The 23,053-nt window shown below is 53.7% G+C and overlaps 1 protein-coding gene across 1 annotated transcript in view; it reads left to right on the forward strand.

The window, feature by feature from the left end:
* SKP2 (S-phase kinase associated protein 2) overlaps positions 1–23,053 on the forward strand; it is an 80,190-nt gene that overhangs the window by 10,254 nt on the left and 46,883 nt on the right. The window contains exons 4-5 of the mRNA XM_075328519.1: positions 14,568–14,711; positions 14,930–15,064. Of these exons, the coding sequence (XP_075184634.1) occupies positions 14,568–14,711; positions 14,930–15,064 (279 nt within the window). The remainder of the gene's footprint in view (positions 1–14,567; positions 14,712–14,929; positions 15,065–23,053) is intronic.

The raw sequence follows: 23,053 nt of genomic DNA on the forward strand, positions 1-23,053 counted from the left end.
GCCTACATCAATCACCAAGGCGGGACACGCAGCCGCCTGGCAATGTTGGAGGTTCAACGCATCCTTCAATGGACGGAGGACTCCAAGTCCACCATATCCGCAGTCCACATCCCAGGCGTGGAAAACTGGGAAGCAGATTATCTCAGCTGTCAAACCGTGGACAGTGGCGAGTGGTCCCTGCATCCGGCAGTGTTTCAGTCAATCTGCCGCAAGTGGGGCACTCCGGACGTGGACCTAATGGCATCCCGTCACAACAACAAGGTTCCGGTTTACGTGGCTCGCTCCCACGATCCTCAGGCCTTTGCAGTAGACGCTCTGGTTCGATTGGTCCCAGTTTCGTCTGTCCTACGTGTTTCCCCCTCTAGCTCTCTTGCCCAGAATTCTGCGCAAGATCAGAATGGAGGGCCGTCGGGTCATCCTCATTGCTCCAGACTGGCCCAGGCGAGCTTGGTACCCAGACCTGCTCCATCTGTCCGTAGAGGTGCCGTGGCATCTTCCGGACCGTCAAGACCTTCTCTCACAAGGTCCGTTTTTCCGCCAGAATTCTGCGGCTCTCAGATTGACGGCGTGGCTCTTGAGTCCTGGATCTTGACGGCTTCCGGCATTCCTCCTGAAGTCATCTCCACTATGACTCGGGCTCGGAAGTCTTCCTCGACCAAAATCTATCACAGGACCTGGAGAATTTTCCTGTCCTGGTGTCGCTCTTCCGGCCATGCTTCTTGGCCTTTTTCCTTGCCGACCATCCTGTCCTTTCTACAGTCCGGTCTGCAGCTAGGACTATCCCTCAATTCCCTCAAGGGACAAGTCTCGGCTCTGTCAGTGCTGTTCCAGCGGCGTATCGCCCGGCTGGCTCAGGTCCGCACCTTCATGCAGGGCGCGTCTCGCATCATTCCGCCTTGGATCCCTGGGACCTCAATTTGGTCCTCGCGGCCTTTCAGAAACCCCCCTTTGAGCCTCTTAGGGAGGTTTCTTTGTTTCGTCTTTCACAGAAAGTGGTCTTTCTAGTGGCCATAACTTCCCTCAGGAGAGTCTCTGATTTGGCTGCGCTCTCTTCGGAGTCACCTTTTTTGGTTTTTCATCAAGACAAGGTGGTTCTCCGTCCGACTCCGGGCCTTCTCCCTAAGGTGGTTTCTCCTTTCCACCTTAACCAGGACATTTCCCTGCCTTCCTTTTGTTCGGCTCCTGTTCATCTCTTTGAAAAAGCGTTGCATACTCTGGATCTGGTGCGGGCGCTCCGGATCTATGTGTCTCGCACCGCTGCGTTCAGGCGGTGCACCTCTTTTTGTGCTGACCACAGGTCGGCGTAAGGGCCTCTCGGCTTCTAAGCCGACCTTGGCTCGTTGGATTAGGTCGGCCATTTCCGATGCCTACCAGTGTACTCAGGTGCCTCCCCCGCCGGGGATCAAGGCACACTCGACCAGAGCTGTCGGTGCCTCTTGGGCTTTCAGGCATCAGGCTACGGCTCAGCAAGTCTGTCAGGCTGCCACTTGGACTAGCCTGCTTACCTTCTCTAAGCACTACCAAGTGCATGCTCATGCTTCGGCAGATGCGAGCTTGGGCAGAGGCATCCTTCAGGCGGCTGTCGCCCATTTGTGAAGTCAGGCTCTGCCTACTTCTCAGTTTTTCTGTTTATTCCCACCCATGGACTGCTTTGGAACGTCCCATGGTCTGGGTCTCCCATAGGAACGATAAAGAAAAAGATAATTTTGTTTACTTACCGTAAATTCTTTTTCTTTGTCGCTCCATTGGGAGACCCAGACAATTGGGTGTATAGCTTCTGCCTCCGGAGGCCACACAAAGTATTACACTTTAAAAAGTGTAACCCCTCCCCTCTGCTATACACCCTCCCGTGCATCACGGGCCCATCAGTTTTTATGCTTTGTGTTGAAGGAGGCACACATACACGCAAGCTCCACAAGTTAGTCGGCAGCAGCTGCTGACTATATCGGATGGAAGAAAAGAGGGCCCATTACAGGGCTCCCGGCATGCTCCCTTCTCACCCCACTCTGAGTCGGCGGTGCTGTTAAGGTTGAGGTACCCATTGCGGGTACACAGGCAGGAGCCACATGCCGTTTTCCTTCCCCATCCCTTACAGGGCTCTGGGTGAAGTGGGATCCTAAACGGTCTCCAGGCACTGGGACCGCGCTCCCTCCGCAGCCCCTGGGGGAATCTGCTGGATAGGAGCCCGGGTATCGTCAGGGACATGGCCTTGCTACGATGAGGTACTCTGTGTCCCCTTGGGGACGGCGCATAGAGCGCCTGTTTGATACACGCTGCAGCAGCTGCTGGGTGTGTTGGTGCGCCGGGACTACCGCGCTGGCCGCGCTTGTTTGCCGGCCGCGCTTATAACTCGAGTCCCCGGCTTTTGCGGTCTAGTGCCGCATATTCCCGCCCCCGGGCCTGCCAGTCAGGAGTAAGGGCGGGACGCTGCACGGAACGTCAGCGCTGAGGGCAGGAGCATAGTTTGTATCCTCCTCCCCCCTCACTGAGCACCGTGGGGCACCAGATTCCCGCACTTTTTAGTGCACGCCCACGGCTCCCTCTTCCTCTCAGAACGCTAGCAGCCATTACTAGCAGCACGGCTGACGCTGGGGATCTTCAGAGACGAGCTCCAACAGCGCTGGGAGCCCAGGCAGGGAATCTGGTGGTCACACAAACGCTGAGGGCGGTCGGTAAGCAGCACCTGTTACTAGGTGCTTGCTCCCCTGGGTGCAGAAGTGTATATTTATATCCTTATTTTGTATACATTTACTCTGTACGGCCGCACTGTTGCCTTGGCTATATACCCTCTCTGATTGCTCTAAAAGGAGACAACAGCATGTCGTCCGAAAAAAAAAGCAAGGGTGCCAGGGCACAGGTTTACTTTGCAACCTGTACCTCATGTGCGGCTATGCTACCTGCAGGTTCCACCTATCCTCATTGTGTGCAATGCTCGGCCCCTGTGACACTCACTCAGCCGGAGCCTTTGCCACTAGTGGGACCCTCGGCCCAGGTAGAACAGTCGGCTGCCACTGTCCAGGTGACAGGGACAGAGTTTGCAGTATTTGCTGACAAACTTTCTGAGTCTATGGATAGATGGTCCGCTAAGATTCTAGAGGCTTTGCAGTCCAGACCTGTAACACAGATCCCGGGCACTGTTGAATCATTGTCCCCAGGCCCCCCTAGGTTGGAGCAGCAAAGTGCTCATGGGGCGACTCATAGCTCCCACGGTGAGGACTATGACACGGACCGCAGTCCCAGGCCAGCTAAGCGGGCTCGCCGGGAGCTTCCCTCGACTTCATCACAGTGTTCAGGGTCTCAGCATGAGGACTCTCTGGAGGATGAAGCGGAGGTGGCAGATCAGGGCTCTGATTCTGACGCCGCTCTCAACCTTGATACACCTGAAGGGGACGCCATAGTAAATGATCTTATAGCGTCCATCAATCAGGTGTTAGATCTTTCTCCTCCAACTCCTCAGATTGAGGAGTCAGCTTCTCAGCAGGAGAAATTCCATTTTAGGTTTCCTAAACGAGCACGGAGTGCATTTCTTGATCACTCCGACTTCAGAGATACAGTCCAGAAACACCGAGCTTATCCAGATTAGCGCTTTACTAAGCGCCTTAATGACACACGTTATCCCTTCCCCCCTGACGTAGTCAAGGGTTGGGCTCAGTGTCCCAAGGTGGATCCTCCAGTCTCCAGACTGGCGGCTAGATCCATAGTTGCAGTGGAAGATGGGGCCTCACTCAAAGATGCCACTGACAGACAGATGGAGCTCTGGTTGAAATCCATCTATGAGGCTATCGGCGCGTCCTTTGCTCCGACATTCGCAGCCGTATGGGCGCTCCAAGCTATCTCAGCTTGTCACTCGCAGATTAATGCAGTCACACGGGCCTCTGCTCCGCAGGTGGTGTCATTAACCTCTCAGGCGTCGGCGTTTGCGTCATACGCCATTAATGCTGTCCTGGACTCTACGAGCCGTACGGCGGTAGCATCCGCCAATTCGGTGGCAGTCCGCAGGGCTATGTGGCTACGTGAATGGAAGGCAGACTCTGCTTCCAAGAAGTTCTTAACCGGTTTGCCATTTTCTGGCGACCGCCTGTTTGGCGAGCAATTGGATGAAATCATTAAACAATCCAAGGGAAAGGAATCGTCCTTGCCCCAGTCCAAACCCAACAGACCTCCACAAAGGAAGGTACAATCGAGATTTCGGTCCTTTCGGACCTCAGCCAAGTCTCAATTCTCCTCGTCCAACAGGCCACAGAAGGGTCAGAGGAACTCTGACTCATGGCGGTCTAAGTCACGTCCTAAAAAGACCGCCGGAGGAACCGCTCCCAAAGCGGCCGCCTCATGACTTTCGGCCTCCCCAAACCGCATCCTCGGTCGGTGGCAGGCTCTCCCGCTTTTGCGACGCCTGGTTGCCACATGTCCAAGACCGATGGGTGAGAGACATTCTGTCTCACGGTTACAGGATAGAATTCCGCTCTCGTCCTCCGACTCGTTTCTTCAGAACATCTCCGCCCCCCGAGCGAGCCGATGCTCTTCTTCAGGCGGTGAGCACTCTGAAAACAGAAGGAGTGGTGATCCCGGTTCCCCTTCAGCAATGGGGTCAAGGTTTCTACTCCAACTTGTTTGTAGTGCCAAAAAAGGACGGATCTTTCCGTCCCGTCCTGGACCTCAAGCTGCTCAACAAACATGTGAACGCCAGGCGGTTCCGGATGGAATCCCTCCGCTCCGTCATCGCCTCGATGTCCTAAGGAGACTTCCTAGCATCAATCGACATCAGGGATGCTTATCTCCACGTGCCGATTGCACCAGAGCATCAGCGCTTCCTGCGTTTCGCCATCGGGGACGAACACTTTCAGTTCGTGGCGCTGCCCTTTGGCCTGGCGACAGCCCCTCGGGTCTTCACCAAGGTCATGGCAACAGTGGTAGCGGTACTGCACTCGCAGGGACACTCGGTGATCCCTTACTTAGACGATCTCCTGGTCAAGGCACCCTCTCAGGTGGCATGCCAACACAGCCTGAACATTGCTCTGGAGACTCGGGTGGATCATCAATTTTCCAAAGTCAAAATTGACTCCGACCCAATCGCTGACATATCTCGGGATGGAGTTTCACACTCTCTCAGCGATAGTGAAACTTCCGCTGGACAAACAACGTTCACTACGGACAGGGGTGCAATCTCTCCTTCGAGCCCAGTCGCACCCCTTGAGACGCCTCATGCACTTCCTAGGGAAGATGGTGGCGGCAATGGAGGCAGTTCCATTTGCGCAGTTTCATCTGCGTCCACTTCAATGGGACATTCTCCGAAAATGGGACAGGAAGTCGACGTCTCTCGACAGGAACGTCTCCCTGTCTCGGACAGCCAAGGCATCTCTTCAGTGGTGGCTTCTTCCCACGTCTTTGTCGAAGGGGAAATCATTTCTGCCCCCATCCTGGGCGGTGGTCACGACGGATGCGAGTCTGTCAGGGTGCGGAGCGGTCTTCCTCCACCACAGGGCTCAGGGTACTTGGACTCAGCCAGAGTCCTCCCTGCAGATCAATGTTCTGGAGATAAGGGCAGTGTATCTAGCCCTAAAGGCATTCCAGCTGTGGCTGGAGGGCAGGCAGATCCGAATTCAGTCGGACAACGCCACGGCGGTGGCATACATCAATCACCAAGGCGGCACACGCAGTCGGCAAGCCTTCCAGGAAGTGCGGCGGATTCTGCTGTGGGTGGAAGCCACAGCCTCCACCATCTCCGCAGTTCACATCCCGGGCGTAGAAAACTGGGAAGCGGACTTTCTCAGTCGCCAGGGCATGGATGCAGGGGAATGGTCTCTTCACCCAGAAGTGTTTCAAGATATCTGTTGCCGCTGGGGGAAGCCGGACGTCGACCTAATGGCGTCCCGGCACAACAACAAGGTCCCGGCATTCATGGCACGGTCTCAAGATCACAAAGCTCTGGCAGCAGACGCGCTAGTTCAGGATTGGTCGCAGTTTCGACTGCCTTATGTATTTCCTCCTCTGGCCCTACTGCCCAGAGTATTACGCAAGATCAGGTCCGACTGCCGCCGCGCCATCCTCATCGCCCCAGACTGGCCGAGGAGGTCGTGGTACCCAGATCTGTGGCATCTCACGGTGGGTCAACCGTGGGCACTGCCAGACCGTCCAGACTTACTGTCTCAAGGGCCATTTTTCCATCTGAATTCTGCGGCCCTCAACCTGACTGTGTGGCCATTGAGTCCTGGATCCTAGCGTCTTCAGGGTTATCTCAAGAGGTCATTGCCACTATGAGACAGGCCAGGAAACCAACGTCCGCCAAGATCTACCACAGGACGTGGAGAATCTTCTTATCCTGGTGCTCTGATCAGGGTTTTTCTCCCTGGCCTTTTGCCTTGCCCACTTTTCTGTCCTTCCTTCAATCCGGACTGGAAAAGGGTTTGTCTCTCGGCTCCCTTAAGGGACAAGTATTGGCGCTATCTGTGTTTTTTCAAAAGCGTCTAGCCAGGCTTCCGCAGGTCCGCACGTTCCTGCAGGGAGTTTGTCACATAGTCCCTCCTTACAAGCGTCCGCTAGAACCTTGGGATCTGAACAGGGTGCTAACGGCTCTTCAGAAACCACCTTTCGAGCCAATGAGAGAGATTTCTCTTTCACGCCTTTCACAAAAGGTGGTCTTCCTAGTGGCAGTCACATCACTTCGGAGAGTGTCGGAGCTGGCTGCACTGTCATGCAAAGCCCCCTTCCTGGTGTTCCACCAGGACAAGGTGGTTCTGCGTCCGGTTCCGGAATTTCTCCCTAAGGTGGTATCCCCTTTTCATCTTAATCAGGATATCTCCTTACCTTCTTTTTGCCCTCATCCAGTTCACCAATGTGAAAAGGATTTGCACTTGTTAGATCTCGTGAGAGCACTCAGGCTCTACATTTCACGCACGACGCCCCTGCGCCGTTCTGATGCACTCTTTGTCCTTGTCGCTGGCCAGCGTAAGGGGTCGCAGGCTTCCAAGTCAACCTTGGCGAGATGGATCAAGGAACAGATTCTTGAAGCCTACCGTTCGTCTGGGCTTCCGATTCCTTCAGGGCTGAAGGCCCATTCTACCAGAGCCGTAGGTGCGTCCTGGGCATTGCGGCACCAGGCTACGGCTCAGCAGGTGTGTCAGGCGGCTACCTGGTCGAGTCTGCACACTTTTACAAAACACTATCAGGTGCATGCATATGCTTCGGCAGATGCCGCCCTAGGTAGGCGTGTCCTTCAGGCGGCAGTTGCACACCTGTAAGAAGAGGCCGTTTTTTCGGCTCTTTTTATCGAGGTATTCTTTTACCCACCCAGGGATTGCTTTTGGACGTCCCAATTGTCTGGGTCTCCCAATGGAGCGACAAAGAAGGGAATTTTGTTTACTTACCGTAAATTCCTTTTCTTCTAGCTCCTATTGGGAGACCCAGCACCCGCCCCTGTTCCCTTCGGGCTGTTGTTTTTTTGTGTACACATGTTGTTCATGTTGAATTGTTCTTTTGGTTCATGGTTTCAGTTCTCCGAACATCCTTCGGATTGAATTTACCTTAGACCAATTTATAAGTTTCCTCCTTCCTGCTTTGGCACCAAAACTGATGGGCCCGTGATGCACGGGAGGGTGTATAGGCAGAGGGGAGGGGTTACACTTTTTAAAGTGTAATACTTTGTGTGGCCTCCGGAGGCAGAAGCTATACACCCAATTGTCTGGGTCTCCCAATAGGAGCTAGAAGAAAAGGAATTTACGGTAAGTAAACAAAATTCCCTTCTTCTTATAGTTCCGTATTGGGAGACCCAGCTCCCTCCCTGTTGCCTGTTGGCAGTTTCTTGTTCCGCGTGTTATCACCGGCTGTTGTCGTGGACAGAGTCTCCGGTTGTTCCGGTTCTTGCTCTGTCTTTACTTGTGGGTGGCTATTCTCCTTCAGCTTTTGCACTAAACTGGCTAGATCTGGTTCTCCAGGGGGTGTATATGCTCAGAGGGAGGAGCTACACTTTTCTTCAGCGCTCTATTGGGAGACCCAGACGATTGGGGTATAGCTACTGCCCTCTGGAGGCCACACAAAGCACTACATTAAAAGTGCAAGGCCCCTCCCCCTCTGGCTATACCCCCCCCGTGGTATCACGGGTTCTCCAGTTTTAGCTTTGTGTGCGAAGGAGGTCAGACATTCCACGCATAGCTCCACAGATTTTAGTCAGCAGTAGCTGCTGACTATTTCGGATGGAAGAAAAGAGGACACATATAGTGTCCCCAGCATGCTCCCTTCTCACCCCTGGATGGTGTTGTAAGGTTGAGGTACCTATTGCTGGTACAGGGCTGGAGCCTGACATGCTGTTTTCCTTCCACATCCCCTGGTAGGGCTCTGTGGAAGTGGGATCCTGCCGGCCTCTCAGCTCTGACGCCGGGCTCCATCCACAGACCCATTAGAACCTGATGGAGACGGAGCAGGAGTACGATCAGGGACAGGCCCTGCATCATACAGGTACTCTGTGTCCCCGGCAGGCACAGACACACTCCGGGCTGGCTGGGTGTTGTAGTGCGCCGGGGACCGCAACGTTGGAGTTAGTGTCCCTACAGATTACTGGGGGATTTTTTGTGTATGGGAACGCAGCGCCGACCCCCTCTGGACCGGGGCGGCGCTGCTGTGACTTGTGGTGCGCCGGGGATCCGCCGTCCGCGCTTTTACGGCGGCGGCGGTTATAAATTGAGTCCCCGGCTTTTTGGGCCTAGGACGCCGGCAGCTCCGATTCGTTCCCGCCCCCACCCTGTCATTCAGGGTAGGGGAGAGACGCTGTTCGCTAGCAGCGACGAGGGCTGGAGCCTGATTTACATGCTCCAGCCCTCACACTAGGCACAGAGGGAAGCAGGCTTCCCGCTCTTAGCCAGGAACGCCCAGGGCCCGCCCCCCTTCTCTCTCAGGACGCCGGCAGCCATTACATGCAGTCTGGCTGGAGGAAGGACGCAAGGCTCTGGGAGACCTGGACTAGGGGCTATCTGGCGACCACACACCCGCTTTTTAAGCGGGCGGTAAGCGATTTTTCTGTGCTGGTCCCTCTAGTGCCTCACGGTGTATCGGTGTACTGTGTAGGATATAGAGATATTGTATTTCTTGCACTGTGAGGTCGCTTCTGGCTGCATCTCCCAGATCCCTCTGTGGAAGCAACAACATGCCATCCTCAAAACGCAAGGCTGCCAAGGCTAGGGCTGTGTATACTGCGTGTGCTGCATGTGGGGCTAATCTACCAGCAGGCTCCGATGACCCCCATTGTGTGCAATGCTCCGACCCGGTGCTGCTTCGCCAGCCGGAGTCAGGAGAGGTAGTGACCCAGGCTGAGACGCTTGTAAGTTCTGCCCCGGTGACAGGGACAGACTTTGCAGTTTTTGCTGATATGTCTGTGTCTATGGCAAAAATCCTTGAAACCTTGCAATCTATGCATGGGGCTCAGTCTTTGGGCACGGCGAGGCCTCTGTCCTCAGGTCCCCCTCACTTGGAATTAATCCAGCCCACAGGGGGGTCCCCGGCTTCACAGGCCGAGGATTATGACTCAGATGATAGCCCCAGCCACCCTAAACGAGCTCGCTGGGAAAGACCCTCGACGTCATCACACTGCTCAGGGTCTCAGCGCAATCAGTCTCCCTGTGATGTGTCTGATGAGAGTGATCAGGAATCCATTCCTGGAACCCCTCTCAACCTGGATACCCCTGATGGGGATGCCATGGTAAACGACCTTATCTCAGCCATCAATAGGCTGTTGGATATTTCTCCCCCAGCCCCTTCAGCAGAAGAGGCGGCTGCGGAGCAGGAGAAGTTTCGTTTCCTTTATCCCAAGCGTAAATTGAGTGCTTTTGTTGGATCACGCTGACTTCAGAGAATCAATCCAGAAGCACGACGCTCACCCAGAAAGGCGTTTCTCTAAACGATCTAAAGATACGCGTTTCCCTTTCCCCCCTGAGGTGGTCAAGCGCTGGACACAGTGTCCAAAGGTAGACCCCCCGATTTCCAAACTCGCAGCTAGGTCCATAGTTGCAGTGGAGGATGGCGCTTCACTTAAAGATGCCAATGACAGACAGATGGACCTTTGGTTAAAATCTGTCTATGAAGCTATCGGCGCGTCGTTTGCTCCGGCATTCGCAGCCGTATGGGCACTCCAGGCTATTTCAGCTGGCTTAGCAAAAGTGGATGCTATCATACATCCAGCAGTGCCGCAAGTGGCGCACCTTACCACGCAGATGTCGGCGTTTGCGTCTTACGCTATCAATGCGGTCCTAGAATCTACCAGTCGCACCTCAATGGCGTCCGCCAATTCGGTAGTTTTGCGCAGAGCCTTGTGGTTAAAGGACTGGAAAGCAGATGCTGGTTCCAAAAAATGTTTAACCAGTTTGCCTTTATCTAGAGATAGACTGTTTGGCGAGCCATTGGCTGATATCATTAAGCAGTCCAAGGGTAAAGACTCCTCTTTACCACAACCCAGAACAACCAAACCTCAGCAGAAAAAGTGGCAGCAGAGGTTTCAGTCCTTTCGAGGTTCGGGCAAGACACCATTTACCTCGTCCAAAGGGACTCAGAGGACGCAAAGAAACTCAGATTCGTGGCGGGCTCACACGCGCCCCAAGAAAGCAAATGGAGGTACCGCTTCCAAAGCGGCTACCTCATGACTTCCAGCCCCCTCCCTCCGCATCGCCGGTCGGGGGCAGGCTCTCCCGCTTTTCCGGCATTTGGATGTCACAGGTCAAAGACCGGTGGGTGACGGACATTTTGTCTCGCGGGTACAGAATCGAGTTCAATTCTCGTCCTCCAGCTCGGTTCTTCAGAACCTCCCCACATCCAGACCGAGCAGATGCTCTGCTGCAGGCGGTGGACTCCCTAAGAGCGGAAGGAGTGGTGATCCCAGTCCCTCCTCAGGAACAAGGGCTAGGGTTTTACTCCAATCTGTTTGTGGTTCCAAAAAAGGACGGCTCGTTCCGTCCTGTTCTGGACCTAAAACGGCTCAACAAACATGTGCACGCCAGGAAGTTCCGGATGGAAACCCTGCGTTCTGTCATTGCCTCAATGTCCAGAGGAGACTTCCTTGCCTCAATAGACATCAAAGATGCTTATCTCCACGTGCCAATTGCTACAGAACATCAACGTTTTCTACGTTTTGTGATAGGAGACGACCATTTTCAGTTCGTAGCTCTGCCATTTGGTCTGGCGACAGCCCCACGGGTCTTCACCAAGGTCATGGCGGCGGTGGTAGCAGTCTTGCACTCTCAGGGACACTCGGTGATCCCTTACCTAGACGATTTATTGGTCAAAGCTCCCTCTCAAGAGGCATGTCAGCACAGCCTGAATGCTACGCTGGAGACCCTACAGTCTTTCGGATGGATCATCAACTTTCCAAAGTCGATCCTATCACCGACTCAATCAATAACGTATCTTGGCATGGAGTTTCATACTCTAGCAGCGATAGTGAAGCTTCCGCTGAACAAGCAGCGGTCACTACAGACAGGGGTGCAATCTCTTCTGCAGGGCCAGTTGCATCCCTTGCGGCGCCTCATGCATTTCCTAGGGAAGATGGTGGCAGCCATGGAAGCAGTTCCCTTTGCGCAGTTTCATCTGCGCCCACTTCAATGGGACATTCTCCGCCAATGGGACGGGAAGTCAACGTCCCTGGACAGGAAAGTCTCGCTTTCCCAGACGGCCAAGGACTCCCTACAATCGTGGCTCCTTCCCACCTCATTGTCTCAGGGAAGATCCTTCCTGCCCCCATCCTGGGCAGTAGTCACGACAGATGCGAGTCTGTCAGGGTGGGGAGCAGTATTTCTCCACCACAGGGCTCAGGGGACGTGGACTCCGCAGGAGTCCACCCTTCAGATCAATGTTCTGGAGATCAGAGCAGTGTATCTTGCTCTACTGGCCTTCCAACAGTGGCTGGAAGGAAAGCAGATCCGAATCCAATCGGACAACTCCACAGCGGTGGCATACATCAACCACCAAGGAGGGACGCGCAGTCGGCAAGCCTTCCAAGAAGTCAGGCGCATTCTAATGTGGGTGGAGGACAGAGCATCCACCATATCCGCGGTTCACATCCCAGGCGTAGAAAACTGGGAAGCAGACTTCCTCAGTCGCCAGGGCATGGACGCAGGGGAATGGTCCCTTCACCCGGACGTGTTTCAGGAAATCTGTCGCCGCTGGGGAGTGCCGGACGTCGACCTAATGGCATCCCGGCACAACAACAAGGTCCCGGCATTCATGGCGAGGTCGCGCGATCAAAGAGCTCTGGCGGCAGACGCCTTGGTTCAAGATTGGTCGCAGTTTCAGCTCCCATACGTGTTTCCGCCTCTGGCGCTCTTGCCCAGAGTGCTACGCAAGATCAGATCCGAGTGCAGCCGCATCATACTCGTCGCTCCAGACTGGCCGAGGAGGTCGTGGTATCCGGATCTGTGGCATCTCACGATCGGTCGACCGTGGTCACTGCCAGACCGACCAGACTTACTGTCCCAAGGGCCGTTTTTCCATCAGAATTCTGCGGCCCTGAACCTGACTGTGTGGCCATTGAGTCCTGGATCCTAGCATCTGCAGGATTATCTCAAGGAGTCGTTGCCACAATGAGACAAGCTAGAAAGTCGAATTCGGCTAAGATCTACCACAGAACGTGGAAGATTTTCTTATCCTGGTGCTCTGCTCAGGGAGTGTCTCCCTGGCCATTTGCATTGCCCAAGTTTCTTTCCTTCCTGCAATCGGGGTTAGAAAAGGGCTTGTCGCTCAGCTCCCTTAAAGGGCAAGTTTCGGCACTATCCGTGTTTTTTCAGAAGCGTCTAGCACGTCTTTCTAAGGTGCGCACGTTCCTGCAGGGGGTCTGTCATATTGTGCCCCCGTACAAGCGGCCGTTAGATCCATGGGATCTGAACAGGGTACTAGTTGCTCTCCAGAAGCCGCCCTTCGAGCCTCTGAAGGAAGTTTCCTTTTCTCGGCTGTCACAGAAAGTGGCGTTTCTTGTTGCGATCACATCGCTTCGGCGAGTGTCTGAGCTGGCAGCTCTGTCATCCAAGGCTCCCTTCCTGGTGTTCCACCAGGACAAGGTAGTGCTGCGCCCTATTCCGGAGTTTCTCCCTAAGGTCGTATCCTCTTTTCATCTTAATCAGGATATATCCTTGCCTTCTTTTTGTCCTCATCCGGTTCATCGGTATGAAAAGGACTTACGTTTGCTAGATCTGGTGAGAGCACTCAGAATCTACATTTCCCGCACGGCGCCCATGCGCCGTGCCGATGCACTTTTTGTCCTTGTCGCTGGTCCGCGCAAGGGGTTGCAGGCTTCTAAAGCCACCCTGGCTCGATGGATCAAAGAACCAATTCTAGAGGCCTACCGTTCTGCGGGGCTTCCGGTTCCTTCAGGGCTAAAAGCCCACTCAACCAGAGCCGTGGGTGCGTCCTGGGCATTACGTCACCAGGCTTCGGCTCAACAGGTGTGCCAGGCAGCTACCTGGTCCAGTCTGCACACTTTCACCAAGCATTATCAGGTGCATACCTATGCTTCGGCGGATGCCAGCTTAGGTAGAAGAGTCCTGCAGGCGGCAGTGACACCCCCGTAGGGGAGGGCTGTTTTTGCAGCTCTAACATGAGGTATTTCTTTACCCACCCAGGGACAGCTTTTGGACGTCCCAATCGTCTGGGTCTCCCAATAGAGCGCTGAAGAAGAAGGGAATTTTGTTACTTACCGTAAATTCCTTTTCTTCTAGCTCTTATTGGGAGACCCAGCACCCGCCCTGTTGTCCTTCGGGATGTTTTTTTGTTGTTTGCGGGTACACATGTTGTTCATGTTGAACGGTTTTTCAGTTCTCCGATGTTATTCGGAGTTAATTTGTTTAAACCAGTTATTGGCTTCCTCCTTCTTGCTTTGGCACTAAAACTGGAGAACCCGTGATACCACGGGGGGGGTATAGCCAGAGGGGGAGGGGCCTTGCACTTTTAATGTAGTGCTTTGTGTGGCCTCCAGAGGGCAGTAGCTATACCCCAATCGTCTGGGTCTCCCAATAAGAGCTAGAAGAAAAGGAATTTACGGTAAGTAACAAAATTCCCTTCTTTAGTGTAGTACTTTGTGTGTCCTCCGGAGGCAGAAGCTATACACCCAATGTCTGGGTCTCCCAATACGGAACTATAAGAAAAAGAATTTACGGCGGTAAGTAAACAAAATTCTCTTTTTTTTCCCCCATAGGTTTTGCTGGGAAATGTCTGCAGAAAGATCACAAGCATTTCTCAAGAAATGTCCGCAGCAAAACCGCGGGTAAAACCGCAGTGTGCGCACAGGGTCTAAGGCCCTGTACAGACGAGTCCTAAAAAAGGGGAGTCCTGCCTAAAGCAGTGGTCGGCGGTGCACTATGAGCTACGTATGTTGGTGGCCCCTGTTCAGTCTATCACGGAGTGGAGGGTCTTTACAAAGAGCTGCCTTTGCTCTGAAAGCCCCTGCATGTCTTTACCTGAAACCCCCCCCCCCCCCGGTACATGGAGTGTAGTAACAGCCGATCGCTGGGGAGGGGGTCACTATTATTTTTCAATCATGAAAAAATGGCGGAGGCAGCGGTACAAACTGCACAAATGACGTCCCTTCTCTCTCTTAGGCACGATGAATCCTTATGGCACAGCATGGATCTCACCAACAAGCATATGGCAAACGGAATTTTGGGAAGCCTGCTGACACGGGGGGTCGTCATCCTGCGCTGCCCGAGGTCGTGCATCGCTGAACCATTATTCAGACAAGTCCGGTGAGATTACAGCAGATTCTAGACGGGGAAATCCTCATTAAAAATGTGCACTAGTTTCCCGGGGGGCAAACGTTTTTTTTTTTTTTTTTTTTTTTGTGAATATTTTTGCATATAAATCCTATTGTAACCCTAGCCGGGTATACAGTGCTATCAGATTTTGTGCATTGTAGGAAACATTCAAAGTGACAGAGCCATTGTTTCTTTTTTTTTTCCTCCAGACCTCTGCGTCTTCAGCATGTAGACTTCTCTAATTGTACCGTAAAGTTGCAGACTCTGCAGACAATCATCTCTCGCTGCCACGATCTGCGCAACCTGAGCCTGGAGGGGCTGGAGCTTTCTGATGAGATTATGTGGTAAGAAACGCATGCAGCCATTCTCCTTGAACAAGTCTTACATATATTTTAAGTGAAACAAGAAGAAATGATGCAGCTTCCAGATATTTTTCTTTTTCTTTAATATACTAGCTGTACTCCCCGGCTTCACCCGGGTTAATAACTGTTGTTAACAAAATAGAATGTATTAACATTCCCGGGATAGAATGTATAAATAGAATGTATTAACGTCCGGGATAGTAACTGTGTATCTGTTTCTCTCCCATTCTCTGTCTGTCTCCCCCTCTGTATATATCTCTCTGTCTGTCTCTTTCCCTTTCCCTGTCTGTGTCTGTCTCTTTCCCTGGCTGCATTGTGACACGCCAACATTCCATATAAGGGCGTGGCTGCGCATTCTTCTGAAGTTCTGGCTGCACTGTGGCTCCCAGCTCCATTCGCTTTAATGGAGGCAGGTTTTTTGGTGAATAACTGTAAAGCGCAGGGTTAAAATTTCCCCTCAAAACATAGCCTATGACGCTCTCGGGGTCCAGAAGTGAGTGTGCAAAATTTTGTGGCTGTAGCTGCTACGGTGCAGATGCCAATCCCGGACATACATACATACATACATACATACATTCAGCTTTATATATTAGATGTCACCTTTATTGGTAATTTCTTTAACCCCTTTCCATTTATTTCCGTTTTCTATTTTTGGTATTTTTGCTCCCCTTTTTCCGAGAGCTATAATTTTAAATGAAACCACGAGTTTTACCATATAGTGTACTGGAAAACAGCAAAAAAAAAAAAATTTCAAGTGCGGAAAAACCGCAAAAAAATAGTTTTTGGAATAATTTATTTACCATGTTCGCTATATGATAAAACTGATGTGTCGGTGTGATGCCTCATGTCAGTGCGAGTTTGTAGATACCAGCACGTATAGGTTTACTGTTATCTCAGAGGTTATAAAAATTTCAAACGTTTGTGCAAAGAAAGTGTCGTACTTTTTGCGCCATTTTCCGAAACCACAGAAAGCGTGAATCTGAACCCGGCTGTACGATTTGCAGCGAGGGATATTTCTTTGTCGCTCCATTGGGAGACCCAGACAATTGGGGTGTATAGCTTCTGCCTCCGGAGGCCACACAAAGTATTACACTTTAAAAAGTGTAACCCCTCCCCTCTGCTATACACCCTCCCGTGCATCACGGGCTCATCAGTTTTATGCTTTGTGTTGAAGGAGGCACACATGCACACAATGCTCCACATTTTAGTCAGCAGCAGCTGCTGATTATATCGGATGGAAGAAAAGAGGGCCCCTAACAGGGCCCCCGGCATGCTCCCTTCTCACCCCACTTAGTCGGCGGTGTTGATAAGGTTGAGGTACCCATTGCGGGTACACAGGCTGGAGCCACATGCTGTTTTCCTTCCCCATCCCTTAGGGGCTCTGGGGAAGTGGGATCCTAACCGGTCATCCAGCCACTGGGACCGGGCTCCCTCCGCAGCCCCTGGGGGAATCTGCTGGACAGGAGACGGAGTATCGTCAGGGACATGGCCCTGCATCTACAGGTACTCTGTGTCCCCGTTGGGACGGTGCATGAAGCACCTTGGCCTCAGACGCAGCTGCGACTGCGGTGTGGATTTTTGTCTGGGACTACCGCGCCGACCGTGCCTGTTTGCCGGCCGCGGTTTTTACTTTAGTCCCCGGCTTTTGCGGCCTAGTGTGTTAAACTCCCGCCCCTGAGCCTGCCAGTCATGGAGAAAGGCGGGACGGTCGGTATGATGCCGACAGTGAGGGCTGGAGCACACTTCGCTGTCCTCCGCCCCCCTCACTGATCACTATGGGCCACCAGGTTCCCGCACTTTTGCGGTTCCGCCCACGGCTCTCTCCTCCCCTCGGAACGCCGGCAGCCATTGTTATAATTCTGCCGGTGGAGGATCTCAGAATCTGCTCCACTGCTCTGGGAGAGGGGGATCCTAACCGGTCGCCATGCCTGGGACCGGGCTCCATCCGCAGCCCCTGGAGGATTCTGACGGACAGGAGACTGGACACCATCAGGGACAGAGCCCTGCATCATAAGGTACTCTGTGTCCCCTGAAGGACGGTGCATGCAGCATCTGTGTTACAAATGCCGCAGCGGTTGCTGAGTGGTTTGTGAGACTGGGACTACCGCGCCGACCGCGCCATGTTTGCCGGCCGCGTTTTTAAATTTAGTCCCCGGCTCTTGCGGCCTAGTACCATATACTCCCGTTCTCGGGCCTGCCAGTCAGGGGTAACGACGGGACGGCCGACTGGACGTCGGCAGGGAGGGCTGGAGCATACGTGGGTATCCTCCTTCACCCTCACTGAGCACTGTGGGGCACCAGTTTTCAGGTGCCCCCCCTTGGTGCCGCAGTGTAATATAGGGCACTGTATACTCAGCCGGAACCTCCGGCACTGGTGGGACCCTCTGCCAGGTGGTACCGCCGGTTTCCACTGCACAGATGACAGGGACAGAGTTTGCATGTTGGAATCAGCAAATCTCTGAGTAGCTTTCACATTCCAGGACTCAGTCTATGGACAGAGGGTCTGCTAAGATACTGGAAGCCTTGCAGTCCAGACCGATAACACAGGGCCAGGGAGCTGTGAGTTCATCGCTCCCGGGTCCCTCTGGGTCGGTACAACAAGGGGCTCCTGGGGTAACACCCAGATCCCACGGTGAGAACTCAGTCACGGACCGCGGCCTCTGATAGGCTAAGCGGGCCCGCTGGGAACCTTCCCCGACTTCATCAGGAGTGCGTGTTTCGATCACTCTAACTCCAGACGGGCCGTCCAGAAGCACAGAACTTTACGGACAAGCGCTTACTAAGCGCCTTATTGACACACGTTACCCTTTTCCCCCCTGACGTTGTTAAGGGTTGGGCTCAGTGTCACAGGGTGGATCCTCCAGTCTCTAGGCTGGCGGCTAGATCCGTAGTATTAGTGGCAGATGTCCATCTCTCACGAATGCCACTGACAGGCAAATAAAGCTTATGATGAAATCCATCTATGAAGCCATAGTCGCATCTTTTGCTCCAGCCTTCGCAGCCGTGAGGGCACTCCAAGCTATCTCAGCTTCTCTGGCTGAGATTATTGCGGTTGCACATACCTCTGCCCCGCAGGTTGTGGCCTTCACTTCTCAGGCGTAGCTTTTTTCGTTCTACGCCATGAACGCCGTTCCTGGACTCTGCGAGCCGTACAGCGGTAGCATCCACCAATTCGGTGGCAGTCTGCAGGGCCATGTGGCTACGTGAATGGAAGGCAGGCTCTGCTTCCAAGAAGTTCTTAACCGGTTTGCCATTTTCTGGCGACCGTTTGTTTGGCGAGCAATTGGATGAAGTTACTAGACAGTCCAAGGGAAAGGTCTCGTCCTTGCCCCAGTCCAAAGGTTTCGGTCATTTCGGTCCTCAGCAAAGTTCCGTTCCTCCACGTCCAACAGGTCAGAGGAGGGCTAGAGGAACTCTTCTGCATGGCGGTCTAAGTCACAAGGCGGCTTCCTCATGACTTCGGCCTCACCAAGACCGCGTCCTCGGTCGGTGGCAGGCTCTCCGGCTTGTGCGACGCCTGGTGGCCACATGTCCAAGACCGATGGGTGAGAGACATTCTGTCTCACGGTTACAGGATAGAGCTCTGCTCTCGTCCTCCGACTCGTTTCTTCAAAACATCTCCGCCCCCCGAGCGAGCCGATGCACTTTTTCAGGCGGTGAACACTCTGAAGCCTCGATGTCACAAGGAGACTTCCTAGCATCAATTGACATCAAGGATGCTTATCTCCATGTGCCGATCGCACCCGAGCTTCAACGCTTTCTGCGTTTCGCCATCAGGGACGAACACCTTCAGTTCGTGGCACTGCCATTCGGCCTGGCGACAGCCCCACGGGTCTTCACCAAGGTCATGGCAGCAGTGGTGGCGGTCCTACACTCAGGGCCGCTCGGTGATCACTTACCTAGACGATCTTCTAGTCAAGACACCCTCCTGGGTGGCATGTCAACACAACCTGACCATTGCTCTGGAGACTCTCCAGGGGTTCGGGTGGATCATCAAATTTCCAAGGTCAAAACTGACACCGACCCAATCACTGACTTGCCTCGGGATGGAGTTTCATACTCTCTCAGCGATAGTGAAGCTTCCGCTGCATAGTCAGCGTTCACTACAGACAGGGGTGCAATCTCTCCTTCGGGCCCAGTCACCCCTTGAGGCGCCTCATGCACTTTCTAAGGAAGATGGTGGCAGCAAGGGAGGCAGTTCCCTTGCGCAGTTTCGTCTGCGTCCGATTCTATCGGACACCGCAAATGGGACAGGAGGTCGACGTCCCTAGACAAGAACGTCTCTTTCCCTTGCAGCAAAACCTCTCTTCAGTGGTGTCTTTTTTCCACTTCCTGGGCGAGGGAAAAATCCTTCCGGCCCCCAGCCGGGGCTGTGGTCACGACGGACGCGAGTCTGTCAGGGTGGGGAGCGGTCTTCCTCCACCACTCGGCTCAGGGAACCTGGACTCCGACAGAGTCCTCCCTTCAGATCAATGTTCTGGAGATAAGGGCAGTGGATCTAGCCCTAAAGGTGTTCCAGCGGTGGCTGGAGGGCAGGCAGATCCGAATTCAGTCGGACAACGCCACGGCGGTTGCGTACATCAACCACCAGGGCGGCACACGCAGTCGTCAAGCCTTCCGAGCAGTTCGGCGGATTCGGCTGTGGGCGGAAGCCACAGCCTCCACCATCTCCTCAATTCACATCCCGGGCGTAAAAAACTGGGAAGCAGATTTTCTCAGTCGCCAGGGCATGGACGCAGGGGAATGGTCTCTTCACCCGGACGTGTTTCTAGAGATCTGTTGCCGCTGGGGAACGCCGGACGTCGATCTAATGGCGTCTCGGCACAACAACAAAGTCCCGGCATTCATGGCTCGGTCCAAGGATCACAGAGCTCTGGCGGCAGACGCGCTAGTTCACGACTGGTCGCAGTTTCGACTGCCTTATGTATTTCCTCCTCTGGCACTACTGCCCAGAGTGTTACGCAAGATCAGGTCAGACTGTCGCCGCGCCATCCTCGTCGCTCCAGACTGGCCGAGGTGATCGTGGTACCCGAATCTGTGGCACCTCACGGTGGGTCAACCGTGGACACTCCCAGACCGACCAGACTTGCTGCCTCAAGGGCCATATTTCCTTCTGAATTCTGCGGCTCTAAACCTGACTGTGTGGCCATTGAGTCCTGGCTCCTAGCGTCATCAGGGATATCTCCAGATGTCATTGCCACCATGAGACAGGCCAGGAACCCAACGTCCGCCAAAATCTATCACAGGACTTGGAGGATCTTCTTATCCTGGTGCTCTGATCAGGGTTTTACTCCCTGGCCGTTTGCCTTGCCCACTTTCTTTCTTTCCTTCAATCCGGAATGGACAAGGGCTTGTCTCTCGGCTCTCTCAAGGGACAAGTATCGGCGCTTTCCGGTCCCACCTTACAAGCGTCCGTTAACACCCTCGGATCTTAACAGGGTGCTGACGACTCTTCAGAAGCCACTTTTCGAGCCGATGCGGGATCTCTCTATCTCGCCTTTCGCAGAAGGTGGCCTTCCTAGTGGCAGTCACATCACTCAGAAGAGTTTCTCAGCTAGCAGCGCTGTCATGCAAAGCCCCCTTCCTGGTGTTTCACCAGGATAGGGTGGTTCTACGTCCGGTCCCGGACTTTCTCCCTAAGGTATCCCCGTTTCATCTCAATCAGGATATCGTCTTACCCTCTTTGGGTCCGCATCCAGTTCACCAATGTGAAAAGGATTTGCATTTATTAGATCTGGTGAGAGCACTCCGGCTCTACATTTCTCGCACGGCGCCCCTGCGCCGGTCTGATGCGCTCTTGTCCTGATCGCGGGCCAGAGTAAGGGTTTTCAGGTTTTCAAGTCAACCTTGGCTCGGTGGATCAAGGAACCGATTCTTGAAGCCTACCGTTCTTTTAGGCTTCCGATTCCTGCAGGGTTGAAGGCCCATTCTACCAGAGCCGTCGGTGTCCTGTGCATTGCGACACCAGGCTACGGCTCGGCAGGTGTGTCAGGCGGCTACCTGGTCGAGTCTGCACACTTTCACGAAACACTATCAGGTGCATGCCGATGATTCGGCAGATGCCAGCCTAGGTAGGCGACTCCTTCAGGCGGCAGTTGCCCACCTGTAAGAGGGGGCCGTTTTTTCGGCTCTTTTTATCGAGGTATTCTTTTACCCACCCAGGGACTGCTTTTGGACGTCCCAATTGTCTGGGTCTCCCAATGGAGCGACAAAGAAGGGAATTTTGTTTACTTACCGTAAATTCCTTTTCTTCTAGCTCCTATTGGGAGACCCAGCACCCGCCCCTGTTCCCTTCGGGCTGTTGTTCTTTTGTGTACACATGTTGTTCATGTTGAATTGTTCTTTTGGTTCATGGTTTCAGTTCTCCGAACATCCTTCGGATTGAATTTACCTTAGACCAATTTATAAGTTTCCTCCTTCCTGCTTTGGCACCAAAACTGATGAGCCCGTGATGCACGGGAGGGTGTATAGCAGAGGGGAGGGGTTACACTTTTTAAAGTGTAATACTTTGTGTGGCCTCCGGAGGCAGAAGCTATACACCCCAATTGTCTGGGTCTCCCAATAGGAGCTAGAAGAAAAGGAATTTACGGTAAGTAAACAAAATTCCCTTCTCTTCTCCGAAATGCTTCGGTGTTTCAGAGAAAATAAAATTACACGATACGACCAAGGAAAACAGCCGGAGAAGAGACCGGTCCAGCTCCACCTCCGGCCGGGTTCTCACTGCACCGCTGTAAGTGATTGACAGGTGTGTACCGCAGCGAGGGAGCTCGCAATCACATGGAGCGGCAGGAAAAGCTGTGATGCTTTAATCTGCGGCTATTAACTGAGAAGCCTATCCCTGGGAGCAGTCGTACAGCCCGGCTCTGGTCCGTGCCGCCTGTGGTTTGGCAGAATGAATCGGCTGACTGGTTCCCTGTTAACCCCTTCACGACCGTGGACGGATATATCCGTCATGGAGCGTGTCCCGTTAAGCCCCGCCCCCTGCCGAGGGCAGGCGGCGGTGGTCGGCACACATATCAGCTGTTTTCAACAGCTGACGTGTGCCTGCTAGCCGCGGGTGGAATCGCTTTCACCTGCGGCCATTAACCCCTTAAATCTTGCTGCCAAAGTCTGGCAGCAAGATCTAAATGCACGCGGCCATGTTTTTTACTTACCGCCGCCCCCACCGGAAGTCACGTGCGTGATCACGTGACTATCGGTGGTTGCCATCGTAGCACAGGGTGCTATGACGTTTCACTTGCAGCTATGACGTTTCACTTTCGTTTTCACTTTCTTTGTCGCTCCTAATTGGGAGACCCAGACAATTGGGTGTATAGCTACTGCCTCCGGAGGCCACACAAAGTATTACACTTAAAAGTGTAAGGCCCCTCCCCTTCTGGCTATACACCCCCCCGTGGGATCACGGGTTCCTCAGTTTTTATGCTTTGTGCGAAGGAGGTCAGACATCCACGCATAGCTCCACTGTTTAGTCAGCAGCAGCTGCTGACTATGTCGGATGGAAGAAAAGAGGGCCCATACTAGGGCCCCCAGCATGCTCCCTTCTCACCCCACTTTCTGTCGGCGGTGTTTGTTAAGGTTGAGGTACCCATTGCGGGTACGGAGGCTGGAGCCCACATGCTGATTCCTTCCCCATCCCCATTAGGGCTCTGGGTGAAGTGGGACTTTACCGGTCTCCAGGCACAGAGACCGTGCTCCATCCACAGCCCCTGGAAGATCTGCTGGATTTGGAGCTGAGTTTCCTCAGGGCAGGGCCCTGCTTCATCAAGGTACTCCGTGTCCCCGTGCATACCGCGCGCACACTGCAGCATTGCTGGGTGTGTTAGTGCGCCGGGGTTAACAGCGCTGCTGCGCTTGTGCCATTCCTCACTACAGCTCCGCTGAGTGAGTAGACTTAGTACGAACGGCCGAGCCGGCCGCTGGGGTCAGTGTTCACTGCGACGCGGCTGGGATTTGTGGTGCGCCGGGGACTTC

The sequence above is a fragment of the Anomaloglossus baeobatrachus genome, chromosome 1 (assembly GCF_048569485.1).
Source record: "Anomaloglossus baeobatrachus isolate aAnoBae1 chromosome 1, aAnoBae1.hap1, whole genome shotgun sequence".
NCBI classification, from domain to species: Eukaryota; Metazoa; Chordata; class Amphibia; order Anura; family Aromobatidae; genus Anomaloglossus; species Anomaloglossus baeobatrachus.